At 45.7% G+C, this 12,337-nt stretch overlaps 1 protein-coding gene across 4 annotated transcripts in view; it reads right to left on the reverse strand.

Moving 5' to 3' along the window:
• TMEM181 (transmembrane protein 181) overlaps window positions 1–12,337 on the reverse strand; it is a 73,380-nt gene that overhangs the window by 20,096 nt on the left and 40,947 nt on the right. For all 4 annotated transcript variants that reach the window (XM_061207075.1, XM_061207078.1, XM_061207076.1 and 1 more), the window contains exons 3-6: window positions 9,344–9,399; window positions 7,502–7,592; window positions 6,118–6,239; window positions 3,333–3,443 (exon numbers count right to left, since the gene is read on the reverse strand). In XM_061207075.1, coding sequence (XP_061063058.1) covers window positions 3,333–3,443; window positions 6,118–6,239; window positions 7,502–7,592; window positions 9,344–9,399 — 380 coding nt within the window. The remainder of the gene's footprint in view (window positions 1–3,332; window positions 3,444–6,117; window positions 6,240–7,501; window positions 7,593–9,343; window positions 9,400–12,337) is intronic.

The raw sequence follows: 12,337 nt of genomic DNA on the forward strand, positions 1-12,337 counted from the left end.
CAAATGGTCAAAGGAATTCTGTTTGAAGTTTTAGATGAGAGCTCACAGCATAATGGATATTGCCTTCAACAGCAATTTTATAAAAGATATAGAAACACTTTGCATAAGATTCTCTAATTTCTTAATGCATCTCTAGACAAGCTGTAGGCATAATGTGAACTTGTGACTCTCTCAGGTAGCTCTGAACTTCTCGGCGTGAACAGCTGGACTGTATCTTAGACTTCCTCTTTCAAATACCAGTTGCTTTTTTTAAAAACAAATAATTTTCCCTCCTGATTATAAATATAATTAATAAAAGCTCATTATTAAAAATAGAGGGGAAAAAAAGAAAATAAACATTAACCCCACCACCCAGAGATGGTCTTCAGTTTTCTAAAATACAACATTTTAATTCACAATTTTAATTCATGTACTTTTCTTTTTCAAAAAAAAATCAGTATGTGGTTTGTGCTATCTATCCTACTTTGTGCCCAGTATATTATTTTAACAGGTACAGAAGAACTAATTTATTTATTTAACCAGAACATTCCTGCTGAAATAGAGATTTCTCCCAACTTCCTGCTATGAGGAACATGTTTGAACATAAATCTTTGTGGACATTTTTAAATTATTTCTTTAGAATAAACTCTTAGAAGTAGAACTACTAGGTCAAAAAGAACATACACATATAGGCTTTGATACATTGCCAAACTGGCCCCCAAAGTTCAACCAATTTATACCCCATTAACCTGTATGAGAACTTGTGTCCTTACATTTCACCAACGCTAGATGTGATTTTTCTTGTTGGTGTTTTGACTATTTGCCAGTTTGATAGGCTTTAAAAAAAAGACATTCCTTCTTGTATTCTCTAATGTTTTGGTTTGCATTTCAAAGGTTTGTCGGCCATTTGAATTTCTTATTTGGTGAAGTGCTACGCTGTTATTCTTCAATTACAAACCTAACTGTTGCCAGACCCTCTGCTGTTACTGGGAATACAGAAATGTACCAAAAATGGAGAAAAATCTTAGGTGACATCCCTCACAAACCCGAGGGCCCTACGTCTCAGCTTTCTGGATGCCGAGGAGAGCTATCAAAACAAAGCTCTGGCTGTTGGCATCATTCAAGGAGAGCTGCTCTGACGGCAACTTCCTTATTGAGCCCTAAGATGAGATCACATGGGCTGCCTTCGACCAGCAAGGGCGGAATGACATGAACCAGGTTTATCTGAAACATGTATCAAATTATTTAGGAATAAGTTTAAGAGGAAATGTAAACAGATACAAAAGACGGGAAGGAGAGAACCACAATCAAAAACAAACAAAACAGTGGCCCAAGCCCACATAATAGGGCCGGGGTGAGGTAAACCCTGTGGGGAAAACTGCTGAGCACTTTGATAAAGGGCTTGTAGGGGACGACGCCCCTATAAAGATGGCAGAAAGGAGCGATCCCTCACTGGGAAAACATGGTGCTCTTTTCTTTCCGCATTCTCCAATCAGAAGGATGCGAAACAGCAAAGTCTAAAGCACAGATGTTATCACAAGATGAGTCCAAAGAGTGCCTGAGCTCACGGCATCTGTCTGAGGCCCCATCTGGGTTCAACCTCTGCATCGTGAACCTGAGGACACAGGCAGAATGCTAATCAGATCTTCTGAAGACAGAGTTTGAGGAAATCATTCGCACAACAAGGAACAGAATCCAGATTCAAACTCAAAGATCGGGAGAGACTGGGGAGGAAGCTAAAAGCATTGAGAAGAAATTCAGGAGCAGAGTGTAACGTCTGAGTAGCGTCTGAACTGTGAGAAACCCACCACAGGAGCCAGGGATGAAGGAGACTAGGCTGAACAGCAGAATAAGTCCGCGGGGTCCGACAGGTGATGCAGCTTCTAGAGGAGCTGGCACCTGGGGGGCCACCTGCTCCCTCCCCAGGGGAGCACCCCTCTCGGCCAGGCTGACTCAGGGCCATGGGGAGGAAACCTGGAGTCTGAGGGGTCCAGAAGTCACACCCCTGGGGCTTTGTGAAGGAAAGGAAAAACCTCAGAGACAGCCATCTTCAAACACCTGCGGAGCGATCAGGCAGATAAAGAATAAACAAACTCGTTTTGGGTAGTCTAGAGACAAGACATGAAGAAAAGTAGCAAGACCGTAACAACGGCTACCGTTTGTCAAGCACACACCACGAGCAGGCGCAGGGCATGACCCCAAGCCCAGCCGACCTCCAGAGGCCTCCCAGGAAACAGAGAGAATCGCAGAGGTGGGAGTGCCCGAAGGGTGCAGGAGGGCTCCCACACACCACAACCTCTCAGCAAAGGGGACCCCTTTGTCCAAACAAAAACCTGTGTATAAACGTTCATAGCAGCGTTATTCACAATAGCCAAGAAATGGAAACAACCCAAATGCCCATCCATCGATGAATGGATACACAAAAGGTAGCACACACGTACAATGAAATATTATTTGGCAAAAGAGGAATGAAGTGCTGTTACCAGCAAAGCACAGATGAACTTTGAAAACACTGTTTAGTGAAAGAAGTCATTCACAAAAGAGCACAAAGTATATGATTCCATTCATATGAAATGTCCACTACAGGCAAATCCATACAGAGAGAAAGCAGATTAGTGATTGCCAGGGGCTGGGGGAGGGAGAAATGAGAAGCGACTACTAATAGACTTCTTTTACGGCGTGTGAATTACATCTCAAAAGAGCATAATTTAAAAAAGGAACCCACTGGCACCTTCCTTTAATAGTCACAGCTGTATGAGGTAGCTATTTTATAAGGAAACAGAGGCACAACAGTGTCAAACTGTAAATGGTGGTGCTGGGATCTGAACCCAGCTCTTCTGGCTGATCTAACACCCGTGTCCCTAGTCACCCTGATGATTATTCTGACTCCCAACAAGCGGCAGGAACAAGGAGGCTGATTTCAGCCGGACAAGAGACAGGAAAGTCTAACCATCAGAGCTGCATGATTGGGGGCAGACAGGCACGTGAGAGCAGGGACCCTTCACCAAGAGGTCTGGCAGGGTCTGAAGACCACTCACAGGCCTGGAGAAGGGGGTCCAGCCTTCCTTGGAGGGTACACCTGGCAACTTCTCCATTACCTCTCAACTGGAAGGCTACTCTCTGTCCTAAATCTCAGAACATCATGGTTTTCCAATTCCATGTTGTTTCTTTAAGCAATTGTGGTCCCATATACGTAAGAAACTGTGGTTTTTCTACAGTTTTTAGAACTGTACATGTCTTCCCCTGTCCAAAATAACATGATTTCGATGCTGTGATTTATTTCAGTCATTCCACAAAGAATGGAAGCTAAACAAATGAGCCACGGAAACGCTGTGGTCAGCTGGTATACTTACGGTGAAGTTCATTTCCTTGATGCGTTCCTTCAAGTGTTTGAATCCCACAGTCACTGTATATTGAGTGTAATTCAAGTAGCTGAGGTGAGCCACAATAATTTCTGCACATTTCTGCAAATGCATAAGGAAGATCTGTGTCTTTAAAGCAAGCAAGATTCACTCTTGAACCAACTGACCCACGAAGTAACACATTCCAGCAACAGATGATCCAAGAGATCATCTCCAGGGAACTTGCCAGAAGCTCAGAAAAATTCAGATGCCAGCCAAAACCAGTTCTTAGAAAGAAAGAACCAAATGGATATATTTAGAAACAAATAATACATGGTTTACAATCATTAGAACCTTTCTACTTCATACAATTCAAAATAATATGTCACCTAGAGAACAGACTTGTGGTTGCCAAGGGGGAGGGGAAATGTGGGAGGGATGGATTGGGATTAGCAGATGCAAACTATTACATATAGAATGGATAAACAACAAGGTCTTCCTGTATAGCACAGGGAACTATATTCAATATCCTGTGATAAACCATACTGGAAAAGAATATAAAAAAGAATGTATATATGTATAACTGAATCACTTTGCTGTACAGCAGAAATTAACATGATATTGTAAATCAACTATATCTCAATAAAATAAATTTTAAAACTAATAATGTCACCTGCATAAAAAAGTAAGTTAATGCAACACAAACCTGACGTTTCCACAAATACACTAGTGCAGGAGGCACGTCAGCTAAGACACAACAGATCAGACCCCTCGGCCTAACTTTCCTCCTCGGCCCACTTCTGCAACTGCTGTAATGATGCACAGAGTGGATTACGTATTTTTTTTCCTCCACTAGCCTGTCGTTCCCACGCAGAGTCCCCTGCGATCTCTTGAAGTGTGTGGTGTGTGTGCCCACTGGCCGGCTGAGCCCCTTGCTTTCGTCCTTCAGAATTAAGAATCGGGTCTGCTCAGGTCTCCTCTATTTCAGAGAGGTGAGGGGAAGGAAATCCACCCTCCAGGTGCGAATTTAGGTGTGGACTCAGTGGCCAGGCCAGCTTGCCCCTCGGGCCCCGACAGAAGGCCCCTCCCTGTGCCACGAGGAATCTGGCCACGGCCCAGAACAAGCAGGCCGTCCTGTGGCACTTGTTGGAGCCTGGGGTCTGAACTGGGAAGTCACCCTGCCGTTGAGCGAAGGCTTTCCAAGCCAGGACTGCCCGAGGTCGGGTAGGAAAACAGACCTGAGTGTCATGTAAGAAGGCTTAAGAAGATAGGAAGGCAGTGGGCGGGGAGAGGGAGCTGATACAAGGGACGGGAAAGAAGGCAGAGGAGAGGCAAGAGCACGGCGCGGAGGACTGGTGGGCCTCCTGGCCCAGTCTGCGCGGGACGGAGAAGCCACTGCTGGTGCAGTGGTCCCTTCAGACCGCACACCTGTCGTCCCTCCTGTCTATTCAGTACGGTGGGGGTGCCTGGACCCTCACGCCGGCGCGAGCAGCGCGAGCTCTCACCTTCTCTACCCACCTCCGTCCTCACCACTCTCCGCCAACCCCAGGGGAGGCGTGACCCCCCGCTTTACAGACGAGGAAAATACAGTTTAGAAACTGGCCCAGCCCCGCGCACACGGGCGATGAACGGAGGACGCGGGAGAGTCAGGTCACGTCTGCTGCTTCCCCAGGCTCCGCTGCCCAGGTCCACCCAACGAGCCAGGGCAGAGCCGCGGCGCAGGGCGCAAGCAGATGCTGCCACGACTGTGCTGGGCGGGGCGCACCGTCAGCTCGGCCTTCCTGCAGCCCAGGCCCCTCCGGCGACGGTTCGGACCCATCTCAGGATCTCCTAGCAGACATCGACACAGAGGGGCCAGAGCCAGCGGCCAGCCTCTGAACGGGAACCCTCCCGCTCCGAATTCCTTCTCGCCAGGAAAAACTGTCCAGTATCTGTTACTAACCAGGCGCTGTGCGCGGGTGTTAAGGGCACAGGCTTCGGAATAAAAGAGCCTGGGCTGAGGGGGCCTGGTCCCGTCCCTCACGATCTGTGTCACCTTGGGCAAGTGCTTTGACCTCTCTAAGCCTCAGTATCTTCGTCTATGAAATGGGGCTCTAACAACAGTTCCTGCTCGTGGGCCTGCTCTGGGGACAGAACGAGACCATGTATGGACAGTACCCGCCACGAGGCCATTTCCTAATCCTATAACCAAACGCAATTCCTTTGGATGCTCCCACGCATGCTGTCCCACGACCCATTAGGTCCCAACGGGGCCTCCTTGCTACAGCAGGATCTGGTTCCGACTCTTGGGGTTCTGACGGAATACGGCATCAACAAAACCTAGAGCGAGGGCTCCTTTCCCACTGTGGACCATCGGTCTCCTAGCCCAGAGCCACATGCTGCACCCTGGAGTAGACGCTCAAAAAAGGAGGCCACTCTTCCCAAGAGGCCTGGGTCCCAGCGCCCCGAATGGATCAGGGAGTTCATCCCACAGCTGGAAATAAACCAAGGCCCCAGCAATCAAGAGAGACCACAGGACAGTGGCAGGCCACCCTCCTGTGAGATAGGCAGCCAGTCAAGTCATCTGTGGATGCACCAGGCAGTGGGCTACACTGACAGTAAAAACAGGCACCAGGGTGTGTGTATGTGTATACTGTATGCATGTGTGTGTGTACGTTTATAAGAATTTATAAGGTATCAGTGTATACAGTCAGATGGGTTTTCCATGCCATCATTGGTATCAGTTTTTTTACCTAAGAGAGCAACTCCGTAAGAGCGCAGCAAGATGACTCACCACGGACCAGTCAAATGCACTTACCCCTGCACATGTGAGGGTCCTCGTCCGATTGTGAACTTTATTATGAATGAACATGGTGGTCCCGTCCTGACCTACACCATCGACCTTAACAGTCATGGTGAAGTTGGTCTGAATAGCTGTTTCTACAAAAGAAAGAAATCCAGTGTTAAGAGACCACGAGAGGCCGTCACACCTGCAGAAGTGCCTGCCTGGCTGCGTGTCGGCCTGGGAAGGTTCTGTGACGCGTCAGCTTCCCCATATCTGCCAAGCTCACACTTGCCAGCCAAGTCCAGCCCTTCCATGAACTTGTTTCTCACCCACCCCCAAGTTTCATTTCACAAAAGGGCAAATATTTCATGGCTAATAAAGCTTTATTTTTTAATTTCCCATATAAATTTTAATTTAACTGCATACCAAAATAAAAACAGGTTTCTTATTTTTTCTGATTATATAATTCATTATTTTTCTGATTATATGCTCATTGTTTAAATATATCAAAGACCAAAAATATAAAGATGGTATTAAACACGTATAATGCCACAACCAGAGAAACTATAATTTCATGTTTGTGTCCATCCTTCCAGACTGTTTTCTAGACACACAAATATACAGTGATATCAAATTTATTTATGCTTTTTAAAATGTTATAAAAAGAGGTTAATTTTTTTGTAATATGCATTTTTTTCACTTAATTTACTGCAGTCATTGGGTTATCTTTTCAAATTCTTTCAACCAAAGTGCTTCCTCTAAATCACAGTACATAGAAAGCGATGTGGAGCATCTTCTCGGTTCTCAGGGAGGGTGCTTGACCGGGTCGCCCTAGGTGGACAGAGCGAAGCCATTATAAACTGTGAGTGCTTTGGGCAGGCATTCTCAGCCTCAGCACCATGGCTATTTTGAGGTCAGATAATTCTTTACTGTGAGGAACTTGTCCTGTCACTGTAGCATGTTTAGCAGCATCCGTGGCCTCCACCCACTGGATACTGACAGCACTCCCTGCTCCCCAGCTGTGACAGCCATGTCACAAGCTCTCCAGACACTGCCAAGTGTCCCTGCGGGACAGAACCATTGGCTTAGGACACCCGGACTTAATTCTCTCCCAGAAGCCCACTGGAAAAGGCTGCAGCCGCAGCACCTGCACCGTGCAGCCACAGGGCTAGGCTTCACCGCTATCCCGAAGGATGACCAGTATCCCTGAGGGCCGACGGGTACTCCCCGAGTGCTGCAACATAACTTTCCTTGGAGGACATTTAAGGGGCTCCCAACTTGCTGGTATTAAAAAGAATAATCACCACCTTATAATCCATCTTTGAGCACTTGCTGAAAGATTTTAAAGCTCTTTAAACCTTTCAAATATGGTGCTCTGTACAAAAAAAAAGTCATTCTAAAATGTCAGGCTTCATACCTTTTGAATGATCCAACTCGACAACACATGTCAGCCATAGTTGCTGATTATATGTAGACAGCGGGTTCGAAAGTATTTGAACTGGCTTTAGCTGAGGCAAAAAGAGAAAGAAGTTAAAAAATCCATGGGATCTCTTCAGTTGCGCCTACCCAATGTCTCGCCTTAACATACAAAATCTACATTTACAAAAAAGGTTGGAGCGTTAGCTCTGAAACAGAAACATGTAGTTTTCCTTTAGTCAATATAAGTAAAATTCTGCCTTTCAAAAAAATAAAGGACTAACTTTCTGCTGCAATTCACTTGTCTCATGAAAACTTCTAAAGCAAGCAGTCTCCACTACCTATAGCCTTGGGACAATATACCTACTTAAATATCAAGGAAAGGCCATCTTGGAGAAAAAAATTAAAGTGCATAAGATGATACATATAATAAGATAATAAAGGACACCAACAAAGATTTTCATATTCACAAGAATCATTTTTTTTTAGTACCAATATGCCAGACATGTCACTGACATCGGTCATTTTCAGCTTTAACGGCCCTAGAGAGAAAAATTAGAGGGGACCACATTGCCAGCGACGTTTCTGCAGTGTCTGCTGAAAAACACAATACTGGTGTCTAACAGCAAGGGACACAGAAGAAGTTGCCTGAGGGGCCCGATCCCAGCTCCAAAGACAAAAGCATTATTTGAACGTAAATGGGTAGTTTTTGTGTTTTAATGCTTCTGGCAGACCTCAGGGAAACTCCCTGTGCCCGGAGACTTGCCCCAAAGCCACCAAGACAATGAAACCAACTGGAGGATGATCTATAACCTTTCAGAAGTGAGGACCATCTTTTGGAAGCGAGTCAGTTCTGGGGTACGGCTGCTATTTTCAGTGTCAAAAAAGGACTTACATCCTGAGACGGAAATTTTAAAAGACCAAACTGTGGTCAGGAAACCCTATGGCAGCACCTCTTCAAATAGATCCTCAATCCGAGAGTTAAGGAAAATAAAGAAATGCCAAAAAAAAAAAAAAGTGATGATAGGCCAAACAAGGGCCCAAAAGGTAAGTTTTCGGACATTTTTCTCCTTTTGCTTTTTTGAGAATTGGAGGTGGAAACCTAGCAGGGAGCTGGGAGAACGAAGACGGGGGTGGGGTGGTGGCGGGGTATTGGGGTCAAATAATCAGATTTAAGCCACACACCTTACAAGGCAGTGAGAATGTGGGACGACTGCTTTCAGTTTATAGATGAAGATACTTCGATATCAGAAAAAGAAAAGGCTTAGTTGTTTGGGCTCTCACAAAAGTTAGCATTTATTAAAGAAAACCAAAATTTTCCAAGTGGAAGGACCTCTGTTTTTCTCTAAAGATGGTGAAGAATCAAGGCACATTTTATTTTTAAAAAAAGAAAAGAAACAGGATTTTTCATTTAAACTGAGTTCATGCAAGAAATACCAAACAATCATTAGAAAAAAACTGTTACCGTTAGAAACCTGACATAAAGACCACTTCTTAACTTAGGCAAATGTAATAAAAAAGAGTCAGAAACCTAAGTGAGCATCATTAGAATTTATAATCTAACAAGTCTTGCGCACGGGAGGAATCAGGAGGAGTTAACCAGCCTTTGGAAATGAAGTGCTGCTCCCTGAGAGGTAACATCACCATCCTTTCTCAGCACTCAGGTAACTATTACAGCAGAAAAGGTAATTTTAGCAAACGAGGACCCAGAGGCCAGCAGCTGACGGTAGAGTGAGAAATGTGTGTTGCCCGAGAAGCAAGCTGCCGGGCAAGGGGGTTGGGTTTGACCTTAATGACACTTTAAGCAGGACCATTTCTTAGTGACCCTTAGGCCCAGTCTTACCTCTTTGCTATTATTTAGTGAAAAATTAGCTGCAGAAGTCTGGATCACTTTGGGTCCTAAAGTGTAACAGAGAAAGAAAAAAGCAGGTTATAACTATATTGATAATTAATGTTGATTTTTTTCAAATGCCAAGAAAGACTCATATTATACAGAGATAGTCTTTTTCCTGGTCTATCTTTGAAGGTTTTATTTATATATATATACACACACACACATATATATACATGCACATACATAAACACACACACACATATATGTGTAAAACATACACACATAGGAACACGGGCACACAGTACCCACTCTGCTGCACGTGCTGACCGCCCAACGCAGGTGAACACAACATGACCCCATGCAATGCACACGATGTCCATGGGGCTCTATGTGTGCAGACCCCCTCCCTTGCTCTCTGGGAAGGCTCTCTCTGGAGGGCGTGGATCCAAGAAAGCATTAACGACACAGACACTATCTATATATTTTGTATACAGATTTCTGCTAAAAAAATTAAGACACATTTATCCATTCATCCAATTAATCCAATCTTCCAAATTATTAAGTTGAGGATATTAAAAAAAAAAGTATATATACTAACAATATACTCAAGGTTTTTCCCAAAATAACATAAACAAGCTTCATAGAATCTTACACTGTAATATTTCAGAGCTTTGGCCTTAAAAGAAGTAGTCAAAAGAAACACTGTGCACCTGATTTCATTTACAACCGGGTTTGTTCTGAAGCAAACCCTCGCAGCTTGTGACGCCAGTGTTCCGGCTGCCTCCGAGGCCACGCCCAGCCTGTTGCCAACCACCTTCCACTTGGAGGAGGAGATACCTGAGTACAAAGCTCAACCAGTCCAGAAGCATGTCTCTGGGGCACATTCTTGCAGGCTGAGCAGAGATGTCTCTGCGTAGGAAGGCGGCGTGCACCCACAGAGAGGCTTATTTCTCTTTTTTTTAAAAAAATAAATAAATTTATTTATTTATTTATTTTTGGCTGCATTGGGTCTTCGTTGCTGCGCGCGGGCTTTCTCTAGTTTCGGCGAGAGGGGGCTACTCCTCGCTGCGGTGCACGGGCTTCTCATTGCGGTGGCTTCTCTTGCTGTGGAGCACAGGCTCTAGGCGCACGGGCTTCAGTAGTTGTGGCATGCAGGCTCAGTAGTTGTGGCTCGCGGGCTCTAGAGCGCAGGCTCAGTAGTTGCAGCTCACGGGCTTAGTTGCTCCGCGGCATGTGGGAACTTCCTGGACCAGGGCTCAAACCCATGTCCCCTGCATTGGCAGGTGGATTCTTAACTACTGCACCACCAGGGAAGTCCCAGAGAGGCTTATTTCCAACGGATTCACAATCGGAGTGCACTCCTGTCCCAGGAAGTAAGGCAGCCTGGCTTCTCAGGAAGAACTGAGAACTGGGAGTCAGGAAAGTCTAGACTCGAGTCTCAGCTAACAGGCTTTCTGGACCTCATTTCCTCATCTGCAAAACAAGGTGACTGACCCAGTGGTCCCTTGGGCACTCTGAACTCTGAAATCCTAATAACCTTACTACAGAAAGTTAACTAGGAGCAGAGGACTTGTGTGTCTAATCGACTGGGCCACACGGTGCCCAAATAACTGGCTAAACATAACTCTGGGTGCGTCTGTGAGGGTGTTTCTGGATGAGAGTACCTCTTGAATCAGTAGACTAAGTAAAGCAGACTGCCCTCCCAATGTGGGTGGGCCTCATCCAAATCACTGAAGGCTTGAACAGAGCAAAAGGCTGAGTAAGGGAGAATTTGCTCTCTTCCTCGGGGCTCTCTGTCTTCAAGCTGGTACATGAGTCTTCTCACCTGTCTTCAGACGCAGGAACACTTACACCATCGGCTTTCCTGGGTCTCCAGCTTGCCGACTGCAAACCGTGCAGCTTCTCGGCCTCCATAATCATGTGAGACACTTCCTTATAATAAAATATCTCTCTCTCATCCACCCCCCCCCCACCCCATCTCTCTCTCTGTATCTCTTATCGGTTCAGTTTGTCTGGAGAAACCAGACTAACACAGATTTTGGTAACAAGAGTGGTTCTAGAGGAACAGCATGCTAAGGGTGAGTATTCTATACTGGTTCTGGGGTTTCTGGAATTGGTTCTCTAACCTGATTAAAGACGCTAATAACTATATGTTCAGTAGTAAAGAGAGCACTGATAGTTCATGAACATATGCAAAATATTTCCATTAGATACTCCTAATCAACCATTTATTATGAGAAGCAAGGAGGTAAGTGACTCTGTTTACGATACTTTAGAACATTCTTGGAAAACTAACAAACGTAATGAGGCTCGCTGGTTGCTCCTAACGTCACTGGACAAAGTGGTGAAAGAAAAGGATGAGCTCAGGGATTTGAATTCCCAGCTCAAGTGCCACACACATGACCTGAAAGCTTCTACATGTGCCCTGAAGGAGACCCTTATTTCCTATGGCTACAGTGCTGAGACTGCTGAAAATCAAACCGGAATCTCATCCAGCAACTGGCTGAATTACACCACTGAACTCCCAGCCTCCCAGGGTGTCTCGATGCTAAAGTGATTGCATTGACTGGGAGAGAATGGGATCCTGTTCCGGGGACGTGCAGGAAGATTCTGATGAAGCTGGGGACATGGAGCTGCTAAATTCTCATGAGTCCTTTCCCAGTGGAAGTTCTCCCCATTCCCGGTGGAAGTGGCCTTCCCACCTCCTCCTGTGGGATTAGCCCTGCATCGCCTAAGGAATCAGTCATGGCCTCCACTGAGGCAGCTGCCGGGCAGGACGATGCTGATCCTCCTCGGGACCCACCCCCCACCCCTCTTCACCTCTAGACCTATAACTAGACTCACATCCCAGCAGGCCCAGAGGTGAGGCACGTGACCCATGAGGACATGTGCTACACTCCAAAAGAACTACTTGAGTTTTCCGATTTATACAGACAGAAGCCCAGGGAACACGTATGGGATAATGGTGGAAGGAACATAAAGTTGTCTCAGGCCAAACTTAAC

The sequence above is a fragment of the Eubalaena glacialis genome, chromosome 12 (genome assembly GCF_028564815.1).
Source record: "Eubalaena glacialis isolate mEubGla1 chromosome 12, mEubGla1.1.hap2.+ XY, whole genome shotgun sequence".
NCBI lineage: Eukaryota > Metazoa > Chordata > Mammalia > Artiodactyla > Balaenidae > Eubalaena > Eubalaena glacialis.